General features: G+C 36.1%; 2 protein-coding genes across 2 annotated transcripts; both read left to right on the top strand.

The window, feature by feature from the left end:
- Nucleotides 1-1,115: 1,115 nt before the first annotated feature.
- Nucleotides 1,116-4,936, top strand: LOC127742821 (uncharacterized). The gene is made up of 3 exons (XM_052255557.1): nucleotides 1,116-1,184; nucleotides 1,315-1,699; nucleotides 4,744-4,936. Exons 1-3 carry the CDS (start codon nucleotides 1,116-1,118, stop codon nucleotides 4,830-4,832), a joined length of 543 nt encoding a protein of 180 aa, XP_052111517.1. The 3' UTR covers nucleotides 4,833-4,936.
- Nucleotides 4,937-13,348: 8,412 nt separating this feature from the next.
- LOC107469151 (zinc finger protein STOP1 homolog) lies at nucleotides 13,349-14,751 on the top strand. The gene has a single exon (XM_016088533.3). It carries the CDS (start codon nucleotides 13,485-13,487, stop codon nucleotides 14,481-14,483), a length of 999 nt encoding a protein of 332 aa, XP_015944019.1. The 5' UTR covers nucleotides 13,349-13,484; the 3' UTR covers nucleotides 14,484-14,751.
- Nucleotides 14,752-16,403: the final 1,652 nt, after the last annotated feature.

Raw genomic sequence — 16,403 nt, 5'->3', positions numbered from 1 at the left:
TTTTCGGAGCACTGCACCACTGGTGTCGCAGATCAAATCTAGTGGAGTCGCCTTCATCATCTCCATCACTGCAACCGCCTTCCCTTTCCCTTCTGCAGAGGCGTCGATCGTGACGCTGCTACTAGCATCGTTAGCGACATCACCACTGAAGATTAGAGATGGTGGTGGAGCACCCTCAATCTCCTCCTTCGTCTGCCTCGTTTCGCCAGGCGCCATCGCAGCTGCATGTTCCTCACCGCAATCGCCATATCCTTTTGCTTGCATGTTATTGTGTTAACTTTGCGACTTGGTATCGCAATTGGATCTGCGATTAGATTAAATTCTTCTTCCTCTGTTTTTTCATCATCTAACAAAATTGAGCTCTGATCTCTTATTTCTTCTTGTTGCTGAGGTTTTATTGATATGTGGAAGTACTGAATTCGAGTTTCTGCTACTGTATATATTTGTTTTTTAATTCTTACTGCCTCTGTTGATTAAAAGAAACGACAATTGTGATAATATTTGATACGGTTCTACTGGAGACAGGGACATCCTCTATTTAATGGTTCTCCCTCCATATGATTGCTGCATATGGAAGCTGTAACGATCAATTGCCATGGCAATGTATTGTTCAATGAATCTAAGATTAATATGGTCTTATGAAAGGAATAAATGTTTGGTTAAGAAATCTTCTGCTATTAAGAAAACTCATGATTGCTGCATATGGAAGCTGTAACAATCAATTGCTATGGCAATGTATTGTTCAATGAATCTAAGATTAAGATGGTCTTATGAAAGGAACAAATGTTTGGTTAACTATTAAGAAAACTTAGTTTATTGTTAATTTGTTATTATATATTGAATTTTTTTATAATTTTATTGTATATTTTAATTAAACCAGGTTGAATCCCAATTAAACTTCGGTTGGACCATTAAATCTTTAAACTAGTCACTTGACCGGTTCAATAACCAGTCCGATTCTCACAACCTTGTGAAATAGGTTTAGTTAAAAGCTTTAAGATATTGTTAAAAGAGATAATTTTTGTTCCTTTTTTGGACAAGAACACGCTATTTAGACTATACAATCAATGTTCTGAAAACCGGTTCGAACCGCCGGTCGAACCGAGAACCGGACGATGAAGCGGTTCGGTCAACAAAGAAAACCGCAATATTTGTTAACCGGTATTGAACCGACGAACCGGCCGGTTACCGGTCGGTCGAACCGAACCGGGACCCGGCCGATTTTTTTAGCTGGCAGCAAAACGGCAGCGTTTTGCAGTGTGGGAACCCTAAATTGCTAATTTCCCTTTTCTCCTTCGTCACTTCGTGTTCGAGCTTCGCCCAGCCTCCAGCCTCCAGCCTCCACAGACCCACACTCCCACTCCCACAGCACAACACCGACGAGGCCACGAGGCCACGACCCACCACGACCCACCGGCCACCACTGGGAGAGACAGAACGCCTGAAGCCCTCAACGCACCCACCTCCGTCGCGCCCTCAGCAGCGTCGCGCCCTCAGCAGCGTCGCGCCCTCAGCAGCGTCGCCCTCAGCNNCCCTCAGCACCGTCGCCCTCAGCAGCGTCGCCCTCAACACCGTCGCCCTCAGCACCGTCGCCCTCAGCACCGTCACCCTCAGCCACTTCGCCGTCAGCGTCTGCCTCTTGAGAGAAAGCAACAGAGAAGCGTCAGCAGCGTTGAAGAACTGAAGTCCTCATTTCCAGGTAAATTTTATTTTTTAATTTAGTTATGAACATGATTTTGTGATGAAATCTGATGCTCTGTGAATTCTGTGAACAAAGAATTTTGATGAAACTCTGAGTATCTGGAACTGTTATGAACTGATAGTGATATTTGAACTCTGTGAAGTGTGAACTGACTGAACTATGATGAAGTCATGAAACTGTGGTTGAATATTGATTTTGTGAATTCTGATAGTGTGAATTGAATTCTGAATTTGTTGAAATCTGATAGTGTGAATTGAATTCTGATTTTGTGAAATAGTTATAATTGAATTCTGAATTCTGATTTTGTGAAATAGTGTGAATTGAATTCTGAATTTGAGATGTTGTTTGAGAGATGATTTTGAGAGATGTTTTTGTGAATTCAATTCTGAATTTTTTGAACCTGAGATGTTTGTATACTCTGATTTAGAATTTGGATCAATGGATGTTGTTTGTTCATTTGCTGTGAACTTGAGAGTTGAGATTATTGGGTTGGATTGCTGGTAATATTTAGGTATGGAAGAAAGTATCAACCAAGACCTACCTAGGAATAATAATGCTGAAAATAATTCTGCTTCGAATGAACGTTCTCTTCCTCCCGTGAGTAACGAAAATCAGTCACAAACTTCTAGTGTTCGGGGAAAAACTGATCCTGCTTGGAGATACGTTGCTTTACAGAATATAAATGGAAAGCCGCATTACCAATGTTTATTTTGTCTGAGTACTTTTGGGGGCGGGGGAATTAATAGAATGAAAAAGCATTTGGCGAAGATGGGTGGAGACATTAAGAAGTGTTCTAAGGTCCCGTATGATGTAGAAAAACAAATGGAAGATTTGTTGAAAGAGATTCAGAAAAGTAAAACTAGTAAAAGGAAAGTAAGTTTCAACGAAGAGGGTACCGATGAGTGTGAGGATGCAATTGATGAAGCAATAGCGCAAGAGGAACAACAAACTCCGAGTCAGTTACCAACTAAGGAGGTTGTTGGAGGCGATCCAAAAAAGAAAGCAAAAATCATTATTCCTCCTATGTTTGCACCAAGAACAACTCCGGGAAGTCAAAAAAGTCTAAAAAGCGTGTTTCAAAACAAAGAGGCGCTTCATGAAGTTGATAAGCGAGTGGCTAGATGGCTTTTGGATTGTAGGATTCCTTTCAATGCGGTTACATCACCATGTTTTCAAGATATGTTAGACGGTGTTGTTGGCATTAGGGCAACGAAAGAAATACAATTATATAGAGATCGAAAGGAAAGCTTTGATGGGTCTGGAGCTTTTTGAGCTGTAAAAAAACGTCAACCTAGTAAGAATATCTATTTGATAGTAACTTATTTTATGTTTTCATTTTCTTAATTTGATAACTAATAGTTGGGTTATAGGATTGTAACTTGTAGATGAATGGTAGAGGTTGTTTGGTGGTTCTGCTCCATGTTTACAAAACATTATAGTTCGCATTCTTAGCCAAGCATATAATTCTTTGGGGTGTGAAAGAAATTAGAGTCTTTTTGATCAAATTCATACAAAAAGAAGGAATAGATTGGAGCATGATAGGCTAAATGATATTGTATATGTTACATATAATTTGCGTCTTAAATCCAGGTAATATATATTTCATACTTTCATTTCATATCATTAGATTTTGTGTAGTTGATATGTTATGTGTTTGTATATAATCATACGGTGTTCTTGTCCTGGCTAAGACAAAAAGAGGATTGGAGGGAGATTGTTCGTCCAGGTGCAACTCGTTTTGCCACTGTCTTCCTCACATTGATGAGTATCTTTGAGCGCAAATCGGAATTACAACAATTGGTTGTTGATACACACTTTACCGGACACAAATTAGGAAGGAGTGCTAATGAGAGAGCTGTGAGTGCAATTATCCTAGACAATAAATTTTGGGATGATTGTTTTACTGTATGCCAAATTGTGAGTCTGTTGATTAAATTGCTGAGGTTGGTAGATGCCGATGATAAACCATCATTGGGAATTGTTTATGAAGGTATGCTGAGGGCAGAAAATGGAATCAAAGAAATGTTCAAGCATAGGAAGAGTGCATATCAACCTTACACAGAGATTATCAACTCAAGATGGGATAAACATTTGAAAAAAAATCTTCACGCAGCAGCCTATTTCTTGAATCCTGATTGCTTTTTTTCTGAAAATTATAGAGAATCACCTGATGTCATGCGAGCTTTACTTGATCTTGTTACATTGCATTGCAAGGTTAATAATTTAGATTCAGTTGATGCAATGAAAGAAATACACTTATATAGAGATCGAAAGGAAAGCTTTGATAGGCCTGAAGCTGTTCCAGCTGCAAAAAAACTTCAACCTGGTAATAATATCTGTTTGATAATAAGCTTTAGTTATTCACTTATTTTATGTTTTATTTTCCTTAATTTTATAACTAATACTTGAGATATGGGATTGTAATTTATAGATGAATGGTGGAGGTTATTTGGTAGTTCTGCTCCATGTTTACAAAAAATGGCAGTTCGCATTATTAGCCAAGCATCTGCTTTTTCAGGGTGTGAAAGGAATTGGAGTCTTTTTGATCAAATTCATACAACAAGAAGGAATAGATTGGAGCATGATAGGCTAAGTGATATTGTGTATGTTACATATAATTTGCGTCTTAAATCCAGGTAATTTATATTTCATCCTTTCATTTCATATCATTAGATTTTGTATAGCTAATATACTAGGCTTATCATATATTGTATTTAATTTGTTAGGAATGAAAGAAAAAAAAGAAAGCAAAAGTCGCAATATGATCCAATTGATATTGAAACTATTGATAAGGTTGATTTTTGGGTGACGGAAGAGGTTGTTGAAAAAGAGCCTGATCTTCCAAGTAATATTGAAGACTTGCTTGGTGAGTATTATAGTTTATTGAACATACAATAAATTACAATAGCTTTGATCTTTAATTTATTGATAATGTGTTATATTTTCTTAGATGAGATTGATGCTGATTTAGATCAAGGTGGTGGTGGTGATAGTACTAGTACATTTTATGCTGCACCACTTGCTTTTTCTGGTCCAAGTAGTGGAAATGAAGGTGATGAAATCAATGACGCAAATCTGCAGCAAATTATGGAGGATTTTGATGGTTGATGACAAATTTGGCTCATTTTGATGCTACTATGTTATGTTTGGTTGTTTGTTTCTTTACTTTTGAACTTTGAATTTGTATTTGAATGAGATTATAACATTTGGTTTATGTAGTACTTTTAATTTGAATGATATTTTCAAGTTTAGATTAGACTATAATTATATTTTTATGTGCTTATTTATATTTTATTTATTATTTTATTATAAAACGGTTTTTACGGTTCAACCACGGTCAAATCGGTTGAACCTATGAACCAGTAAACCAGTGCCTAGAGTGGTTCGATGACCGGTTTGGTTTTCAGAACCTTGGTTATAAGCTTAGCTTTGATGATTAACTATTTTGATTTTTCACTCATACTCCTTTTGTGTTATTAATTTTTTTTTTTTTGAGCCTGGAACTTTGTTTTAGAAATCATTTTTTTGGTTATTGTTTTTTTGGTAATAGAAATCTTTTTTTTTGGTAATAGAAATCTTATTATCACTATGTTTTAAGTTTGCCACCAGGCCCAACATTCGACCCATCATGGTTTTATTGGGCCCGTTTCCTTACCAATATATGAAAAGTATTGAAAATATACCAATACGATTCTAAAAATATCAAAATATATTGAATTGGCCTGCAAAACACATGATATCCATTCGACAAAGTGGAAGGTTGACAACAGGTTCTATTAATCACTGCATGAAATAACATAATTTGCCTACTAGTCGACCAAACTGCATGAAATGTAAAAAGATAATTATAATTTCATAAATAACGTGTTTTTATTCTGTTTTTCAAAATAATATTCATTTTTATATGTATTGGAAAAAAAATCAAACTTTTTTTTCATATTTAATCCTAAATCATAAATCATAAACTATAAATCCTAAATTTTACATTCTAAATTTTGCACTCTAAATCGTAAACCCTAAATCGTAAACTTTAAATCCTAAACCTTAATCCATAATCTACAAACCATAAATCCTATAGCCTAAACCTGTCATCCTAAATCATAAATCTTAAACCCTAACTCCTAAATCCTAAACTATAAACCAAATTCTACCCTAACCCAAAATCCATAAACCATAAACCTTAAACCATATACCCTCCATCTTAAATCTAAAATCCTAAACCCTCAATTATAAACCATAAATTCTAATCTTAATTCCTAAATCCTTAACTATAAACTCTAAACTTTAAACTCTAATCCCCTAAATTTTAGATCTCATGAACCTAAAACCCTGATCCTACATCTATACCCTAATCATAAATCTAAAACCCTAATCATAAACCTAATACATATACAATAAACCCTAAATCTTTAACCATAAATCCTACTAAATCTTACCTCCTAAACTATAAATCCTAATTCCTAAATCCCTCTCACTAATCAACTTAAACTTTTATAATTAATTGAATACTTCCAAACCAATTTATACTTTTATGTCAATTTGCATTAAACCTCCAACATCTCTTTTATCTCAAATTGTTACACAGTTGTTTAGACTTTGCATCATATTATTACCTAGAGTTTATAATTTACAATTTATGCTTTAGAGTTTGCTTCAACACAAACCAACTAATACTTTTATATCAAATTGCATTTAACTTTCCAAGTCACTTTTATTTCACATGACTAATTATTTTTTCTTCAATTCTCCAGTATACACCGGAACAACAAACCCTCAGTTAAAATTATTATAATCTCACCTATTAACATTCGAAACAATAACTACCTTGTCAAAAACACCATACAAACTCTAATTGAAGAAATTTGTGCAAGATCAATTCTTCATTGTCAGATGACAGAGTTGTTGTTTCTTGAAGTTTTTTTTTTTTTTTTCAATTGCGCACCTAAAAAAGAGAAAGCAAACAACAAGAAAATGAAAGCTAATATGCTTAGCCCAGCCAACAATGGGTCTATTACTTATTTTTCATATGACCAAACATGTTCCTCATTCAGCAAGCTAGGAGAGAGCCGTTAATTGACCCAAAGCCCACTTTGGGAACCAACAATCAACTTATTAAATTAAAAATACGCAAACCAAGTTGGGTTGGTCTAGTGGTTAGCTCACTAGTCCGCTTAAACAAGTGTCGGGAGTTCGAATCCCGCCTTGTGCATGTAGCAACCCATTGGCCAGCGACAAACCCTTAAATGAAGCTCAGTACTGCAGCGAAAATACGCATCCCATTATCTTAATTATCATTAGCAAGAACTTACACCCACATAATCAACCCATGTCAGAAAATGGACCTTCACTCTATCCACTCCACTGCTGCACTTGCCCCGTGGACCACAATTCACAACACGCCTCACACTTCACAAACCGCCACCTTATTTCAGTACGTGCCGCCGTGCCGGAAAAAAAGAGTTGCATCACATTTTCAGACAAATTTTTTTTTATATGAAAAAAATATTTGCATTTTTTTTATTAAAAGTAAGATCATTTAATATAATTATAGGCAGATAAATTTTACAGAGAATTAACACTTAGGATATATATTCAAAACGTGTTATCATTTTGGTCAATAGGTAAAATATATATTGGACACGTCTTTTATACATTTATAATATTATAATATATTAAATATTAATATTCAATTAAAATATTATCTTTATTTTTATATTAAAATTAATTTCTGACATTTTCAAATACCAAAACATTCAACAAATGACTTAACAAGTTAACATTAAAATCAGTTTTTTGCTCTTGTTACCAATTTCGCAGAGGACGAATGCAACAAAATCCGATACTCCAATACTGCGAAACAAAAAGTTAAAAAAAAAGGGAAAGAACCTTAGATTTTTAGTTTTTATACAAAAAATTATGTAAAGTATAGGACATGTACGACCTATATAATTGAAAGTATTAGAAGATTATAAGTGGTGGTAAACAACTTTGGAGATTGAAATTGAAATAAAGTTATATTTAAAAGTGGTTAGGATGAGATTAAAGAGGTTACATAAGAATTTTTTTTAGCTTTTCAAGATTTAAGTAATTTTATTGATCGAAATTTATTTTTCATAATTATAAATTAATTTTAATTTTTATAATCAAATGATTAGTATTATAATTTTTTATATTTAATTTAATACTTGACTCCTTTAAAAAAATTGGTATAGAAAATTTTAAATACTAAAATCAATATTATTTATGTAAAAACACGAACTTTTATTTTTGTATATTAAATTATGAGTGATAAAATTTTTAAAGATGATCTAAATTATGTATTATACATTATTTTAGGTATTAACAAAATGTTAATGACATTTTGTTTCTATATAATTAAAATAATAAATTCCGCCTATGTTACACTTGTGGTACATAATCGGTCCCAAACCTGGATAAAGGAGGAGGGTTGTGTTAGGTCTTTGACAACCAACATAAAAATATAGTCGAATCCCCATGACATGAATCAAAGACATTATTGCGCTAAAGCTAGCTCGTTGCCTAGAAGCAACACGTTGTATGGCTCGAATACGGTGTCAAATGAGCAAGAGCCGCTGCATCGGTACCCGGATGTAGTGTTAAATGAGCAAGGGTTCCCGCATTTTTGTTAACGAATGAGGGTAAATAAGCTAGTTCACAAAGTAAAAGGTAAAAGTTAGAGCGACAGAAGGTTGATATTTGGGACATGAAACATAGGCACTCTAACAGGAAAGTCTATGGAGGTGGTGGACACCATGACAAGGAAGAAGATTAACATTATGTGCCTACAAGAAACAAAATGGGTTGGTGCGAAGGTTAGGGAGTTGGATACTTCTGGTTTCAAACTTTAGTATACAGGAAAGGTGAAAAATAGGAATAGGGTTGGTATTATTGTAGATAAGCAGTGGAAGAATGACGTAGTGGATGTCAAGAGGGTGGGAGATCGGATCATCTCTATCAAACTTGTGGTGGAGGGAGGTGTTTTTCATATGATTAGCGCCTATGCACCACAAGTGGGTTCGGATGAACAACACAAGATAAGGTTTTGGGAGAATCTAGAGAGTTTGGTCCAAGACATACCTTCGGGAGATAAGATTTTCTTAGGAGGAGATTTAAATGGCCATGTTGGAAGAGAAGTGACTGAGTATGGAAGTATGGCCATGGTTTTGGGGTGATCAATGCCGAGGGTAAAACTATTTTGGACTTTTTCTCAACTTTTGACCTTCTCATCGTAAATACATGTTTTAAAAAGAGAGATGAATATCTTATAACCTATAAGAGTGATGGCATGACAAGCTCTCAAATCGACTTCTTCTTGTTGAGGAAAGTCGACAGGAAATTTTGCATTGATTGTAAAATTATCCCGGGAGAGAGTTTGCCAAAACAACATAGTGTGCTCGTCATGAATTTTCACGTTGAGTAAAAGTTGAGGAAAGACATCATACGAAGAACCTAAGGACAAGGTGGTGGCGGATGAAAGGTGAGGAACAAAGAAGCTTCCTAAGACGGGTAAGAAAAGAGGAAAAGTGGGATGAAAATGGAAGCGCAGAAAATATATGGAGGGAGATGACAGAAGTTATTAGAAGAATAACAAAAGAAAGTTTTGGAGAATGTAAAGGAATAGGACCAAGAGACAAGGAGTCCTGGTGCTGGAATGCGAGTGTACAAGAAAAGATAAAGATGAAAAGGAAATGCTTTAAAGAGTGGTCTTTATGCCGCAATGCAGATAATTGGAAAAAATATAAGGCGGCTAAGAAAGAGACAAAAGTGGCTGCAAGTGAAGTAAGAACAAGAGCATATGAGGGTCTCTACCAGTCTTTGGATACGAAAGAAGGAGAAAAATGTATATATAGAATCGCAAAGAGCCGTGAAAGAAGAACGAGAGATTTGGATCAGGTTAAGTGCATAAGGGATAAGGATGGAGAGGTGTTGGTTCAAGAGGAGAAGATTAATGAAAGGTGGAAGAGCTACTTCTACGAATTATTTAATGAAGGACAAAAGACTCTTCCAAGCCTTGGTCAGTTATGCACAAGAGAAGAAGATCAAAAATTTGACTACTATCGAAGAATTCGAGACTCCGAGGTAAAAGAGGCTCTAAAGCAGATAAAAAATTGCAAGGCCCTGATAATGTCCCGATTGAGGTTTGGAACGGCTTTGGAGGAAAAGGCATCAACTGGTTAACTAAGCTTTTTAATGATATTTTAAGGTCAAAGAAGATGCCTGATGAGTGGAGAAAGAGCACCTTGGTACCTATCTACAAGAATAAGAGGGATATATAAAGTTGCAAAAACTATAGAGGAATCAAACTCATGAGCCATACCATGAAGTTATGGGAAAGGGTGATAGAATGGAGGTTGAGAAAAGAGATACAAGTAATAGAGAACCAATTTAAATTTATGCCAGGCAGATCTACCACCGAAGCGATATACCTGTTAAGAAGGATGATGGAAAGGTATCGTAGTAATAAAAGAGACATATGGTGTTTATTGATTTGGAAAAATGGTACGATAGGGTGCCAAGGGAGGTCTTATGGAAAGTTTTAGAAATGAGGAGAGTAAGGATCACATATATTCGTGCAATTAAAGACATGTATGATGGGGCCACAACTAGTGTGAAGACTCAAGGTGGTGTGACAAAGGAATTTCCTATTGATATAGGATTACACCAGGGATCATCCTTAAGTCCATACCTTTTCACATTAGTATTGGAAGTACTCACAGAGCACTTCCAAGAGCCTGTGCCATAGTGCATGCTTTTTGCCGATGATATCGTCCTTATGGGAGAGTCAAGAAAAGACCTAAATAAGAAGTTGGACTTATGGAGAGAAGCTCTAGAAGTGCATGGTCTACGCATAAGTCGTAGCAAGACGGAATATATGGAATGTAAGTTCAACTTGAGAAGAGAAAACCCTAATATAGAGGTGAAGATTGGAGAAAACATCTTACGAAAAGTTAAAAGTTTTAAGTATCTTGGGTGCATCATACAGGATAATGGAGAGATTAAATAGGTTATAAATCATAGGATCCAAGCAGGTTGGTCAAAATGGCGAAGTGCATCTGGTTTTATATGCGACAAAAAAGTGCCTTTAAAAATTAAAGGTAAATTCTATCCCACTGCTATAAGACTAGCTATTCTTTATGGTACGGAATGTTGGGCGGCCAAAGGCACGAACATAAGCTAAGTGTGACAGAGATGAAGATGTTGAGATGGATGAGTGGTCATACGCGATTGGATGGTGGTCATACTCACTGGAAGGAAGCTATACTGGCAGAATATAGAGCATTAGTTCATCACAAGACTTGGAGTTTAGTAGAACTTCCACCAAATGAAAGGTAGTTAGTCGCAAATGGATATTTGCCTTGAAAAAAAATGCTTAGGGACGGGTTGTGAGACATAAAGCCCGTCTTGTGGCAAGAGGTTATACTCAAACTGCTGGGGTTGATTTCGATCAAATATTTTCACCTGTAATCAAGCATGTCACTATAAGAATCATACTCACTCTTGCGTTATCAAAGGGCAGGAGAGTTAAACAATATGACTTCCACAATGCCTTTTTAAATGGTATCTTCAATGAAACTATTTATATATCTCAGCCTCCAGATTTTACACACTCAAATCCCCATCTTGTATGTAAATTGCACAAAGCCATCTATGTCTTAAAACAAGCCCATAGGGCTTGGTACCTCACGATTACTACTGCATTTAAACAATTTGGGTTCACCTGTACTAAGTCTGATCCTTCACCTTTTACGAAATTTTCTTCTAATTCTATTATCTATATGCACATATACGTTGATGATATGTTAGTGACAGGAAACAATGACACTGAAATCACTTTTGTCTTAAAGCAGCTTCATTCAACTTTTCTTCTAAAAGATTTGGGGGACTTAAACTTCTTTCTTGGCATCGAGGCTGTCACTCACTCACCTAATTTAATTTCTCTCAATCAAAGTAAATACATAAAAGAATTATTATACAGGACTGGTATGCAAGATGCTAAACCGGTTAGCACTCCTATGATTGGCTCTTCAAAATTATCGACAAATACAGGTACTCCTTTTGAAGATCCAACATCGTTTCGATCAATTGTGGGGGAACTTCAATATGTCACTGTCACAAGACCAGACATCGTATTTGCAGTAAACAAACTCAACCAATTCATGTCAAAGCCGAGCCAAGATCATTGGATGGCGCCAAAGCGTGTTCTTCGATATTTAGCAGGTACAGTTGATCTTGCTCTTCAATTTTATAAGACTAATGATCTTCGTTTAACTGCCTTTTCAGATTCAGATTGGACTGCTGATGTTGATGATAGAAGATTTGTGTTTGGATATTGTGTGTACTTTATAGCAAACTTAATTTTTTGAAAATGTTCAAAGCAGCCCACTGTCAGTAGAAGCTCCACCGAGGCTGAATTCAAGGCGTTGGCAGCTACTTTCTCTGATTTAATATGAATTCAAATCCTACTTAGTGAACTAAAGTAGCCTTGCACTTCATCTCCCACAGTCTTTTGTGATAACATGTCCAATGTATTATTAGCTTATAATCCCATCTTACATAAGCGAACAAAACATTTTGAATTGAATCTGTATTTTTTTACGGGATAAGGTGATTCAAAGACAGCTTGCTGTTACTCATATTCCAGGCTTAGAACAAGTAGCAGACATTATGACTAAGCCCCTATCTTCATTGCTATTCAACAAGTTCAAGAACAAATTTCGAGTGACACAAAAGCCTCCCTAAGTTTGTGGGAGGGGGGATGTGAGATATATTAGTTAGAGTTAGTTGTCCTTGGCTATAAAATAGCAAGGTTCAAGTGTATGAATATATAAAAAAAAAAGAGGTTCTCTTAATAACAAATAATTTTTCATCTTACTCTTTTTCTTTGCTTCTACTTTTTCATTTCTTGGTTTCTCACCACAAGTCTTCTTTCTCCCTTTCTTCAACAAGTTTGATAGAAACGAAGATTTAAGGGAGAGAATTGGAGTAGCACTCATTGTGGAAAAGATGGTTGAATCGCATCTCAGGTGGTTTGAACATGTAAGAAGAAGATCAACAGAATATCCAGTCAAAAGGATGGATGAGATAGAAAATAGACAAGGGATCAAAGACAGAAGAAGACCTAAGAAGACCATCTATAAGGTAATCAAACGAGATCTACATGTAAACGGTCTTTCTGTAGATATAATACATGACAAAGCACAATAATATCGTTTAATTCATGTAGCTGATTTCACCTGATGAGATAAAACTTTAATTTGTTGTTGTTGTTGTATAATTAAAATAATATTTATAACATCAAAAATATTTTTTTTTATAAAATATCAATTACATTTTATATTACCATCAAATTTTATTAAATATTATCGTATTTCACGTTAAAATGATTGATATCTAAAAATTTTAACCGAAAAACACACTCATTTGAATTTATTCCGAAATCAAATTCATTAAGTCAGCAAAAGCTAGCAGTACTGCGGTCTCCGGGGTAGCCTCCTCTGAACTATAGCTGTAGTACACGTAAACAAAACCACACGTGCCAACCCTATTTGGTTGTTATCCTTTCATTTCCCAGAAATAACATAGTAAGAGAAAAGAATTATATTTTATACCCAATTTAAACGCTCAAGTGCTCAACAACGTCACCAACTTCGTTATTCCATCTTATTTGTTTCCAACACTAATCTAATAACCTCACTCTCTAACAATCACCACACGTTTTCCTATCTTCCTTTCTTATTTCTTTTTTTCAACGCCGTTGAATATGTCCGCTCCCATAAATCAGTCTGAGGATCCGAATTCTCCGGATCCGAATTGGAATTCGGATCCACAACTTCCGCTCCGTAACCTCGAACAGATCCGAACCCGACTCGATTCCCTCCATCGCTTTTTATCGGAATCCATCACCTCCAACAACCCTCTCTCCGGCGACCAATCCGCCGCCGTCTCCGATCAAATCGCCTCCGTCATCCACCAAAGCATCGCCCACGCCTCCGCCCTCGTCTCCTACTCTAAAACCTTCCACCCGCCGGGTTCCACTCCCGCCGCCGCGCCGCCGTTACCTAGGGTTGACCTATCAGCCAGTGTCGAGAAACTCAAACGCGCGTCGGATCTGAAAATCGAGCCGCCGGACGAGGACACCGCAACCGATGAGTTTGCCGATAGCGACGAGATCGTGGAGCTCGACGCCGTGGAGATCCTCGCGGAGCACCTTCACTTCTGCGAGATCTGCGGGAAAGGGTTCCGGCGAGACGCGAATCTGCGCATGCATATGCGCGCTCACGGGAACCAGTTCAAGACACCGGAGGCACTCGCGAAGCCGGAGAATCCGTCGTCCGCCGCCGTGCGCAGCCGGTTCTCGTGCCCGTTCGAGGGATGCAACAGGAACAAGAACCACCAGCGCTTCAGGCCGCTGAAATCGATGGTGTGTGTGAAGAATCACTTCAAGAGAAGCCACTGCCCGAAGATGTATTCGTGCACGCGGTGCCATAAGAAGAGCTTTTCGGTGCTCTCTGATCTGAAGAGCCACATGAAGAATTGCGGAGAGTCGAAGTGGAAGTGCTCTTGTGGGACCACGTTCTCAAGAAAGGATAAACTTTTTGGGCACATTGCTTTGTTTGAAGGGCATGTACCCTTGCTTGAAGACGATAATAAGGGCAAGCATGTGCAGGAAGATGATGATAGTGATCATTTTAGTGATTTGCCTGATGGCTTTTTTGATGATTTGGGTGATTTGAGCTCTTTAGGGTTTCCCTTAATTTAACTGTTTTTTCATAGAATATTAATTAATAGGATATATAGTATAGATTTTGCATATATGTAATTTTGATACACTTGTTTAGATTTTTAGTTATATTTTTTTATTTCAGATATGATTTTTGAAATTCCATTTAATTGAATGTCATTACTTGAGGAGTGATGATGCTTGGATGTTAATGTGCCATGGTTGGGATTAATAGTAGGAACTAGGAACATGGCAAGTTATATGCATTTGTGTGCATATTAGTATACTAGTATCTTTTTTGTTGGTACTCTTTGCCTCTCATCAGCCTCTCTGTGTATATGCAATTAGTGTAATTAACCTAAGGTTGACTCTGGGCGATTCTTGGCTGTTTATGTACAGTACAAGATTAATGGTAAAGGTCTAGTGGACCATGGCAGAAAAGGATATAGTCGGAGCGGAAAAAAATTGTGTGTTTGGCAGTGGTAGGGTGTGTTTTATTGCTCAGAAACAGAAGTTTTCACTCTTGTTCATATGGTGCTGAAAGAAGGCATCCGAACAATGTTGGAAGGAGGGTGTCAGACTGTCACGATATATATAATATATAAAAAAATTAGGAGGCCAACTAACTAAGCTAATTCATTTTATTTTTTATTTTAAAATTTAAAAAATTAAGATAATAATTTTTTTGCTAATATGATAATGTCATCATTGAATAATACTAATATAATAATACATATATTTGGATAATGCTAATATGAAAATACGTAAACAGATAATTATTTTTTATAGTTTCATTTAAAAATAAATTGTTTTATTTTAAGTTTGTACTTAATTATTTATACTTAAAAAAATTTTAACCTATATTTTTGTTATTAAAAGAAGAAAAATATTCTTAAATATATTCTAATTCGTTACTTATATCTCGACTACAGAAAGTCTTTTAATTCGGTAAAATATAAACACACGATAATATACCTAATTTCTCATTATTTCACATAAATAAGAATATCCGTTATATATGAAGAACCAGGACTAACTTGGAGAAAAAAAACATAGAAGATTATGAACAGCTACCTAAAGAATAGGTTAACAGAGGTAAGTTCTTAAAACACGTTTATCCGTAATTCACATTTTATAAAATACAAATCTTAACTAGCAGAGAGGTACATTATTCACTTTGAATTCATAATATACTCATATTTTACTCTTACTTATTTGAGCGTCAGAGTACTTTTACCGGTGTCCACTGCCGCCAGACCTCTTAGAGCCAAAATATATACTTCATCCTTCTCAGGCGAAGACGAGCTCAACCCTGAATAAGACAAGTTATTCACACTACGAGACTTATTAATTAGTAATTACACAAGAACATTTGGCGCCAACTGTAGGCCAAGTTTAATCTAACCCCCTCCTACTATCACCTTTTCTTGCAGGTTTTCAATCGTTAGCAGAAGAGTAGAACCTACTTTCTCCTCCTTTCACTCAGGCCGAATTACTAGCTATAGTGGCGACAATGGTGATTATTATGCCTCGGAAGTCAAAATCGTGGTAGTAGTCACCACAACGAAAATAACAAAAAAGACAAACCCTTTCTCAAAAGAAATCATCTTCCAGATGCCCAAAAATTTTACCTTGCCAACAACATTAAAGCCTTATGATGGGATCAGGGACCGCAATATCCACGTTACAAAATTTCATTCCATGACATTATTGAATTGTCCATCTAATCCAATATTTTGTCATTTGTTTCCTACTTTTTTGGATGGTGCTATCTTGATTTGGTTTTCCAGTTTACCTGCAGGTTCAATATCAAGTTTTGTTGAGTTCACCGACCTATTTGTTAATAACTTTGTAGTGTCCAAAATTTATGTGCATGATTCTGATTACCTCAACACCATCAAGAAAAGACAACATGAAAGCCTCAAGGACTACATGACAAGATTTTCTAAGGTGGCCTAG

This window comes from Arachis duranensis, chromosome 10 (genome assembly GCF_000817695.3).
Source record: "Arachis duranensis cultivar V14167 chromosome 10, aradu.V14167.gnm2.J7QH, whole genome shotgun sequence".
Taxonomy (NCBI): Eukaryota; Viridiplantae; Streptophyta; class Magnoliopsida; order Fabales; family Fabaceae; genus Arachis; species Arachis duranensis.
This window is presented reverse-complemented; position numbering and strand designations above follow the sequence as displayed.

Coding starts and splice junctions, on each gene's coding strand:
- LOC107469151 (XM_016088533.3), top strand. CDS start 13,485: ATGTCCGCTCCCATAAATCAGTCTGAGGATCCGAATTCTCCGGATCCG.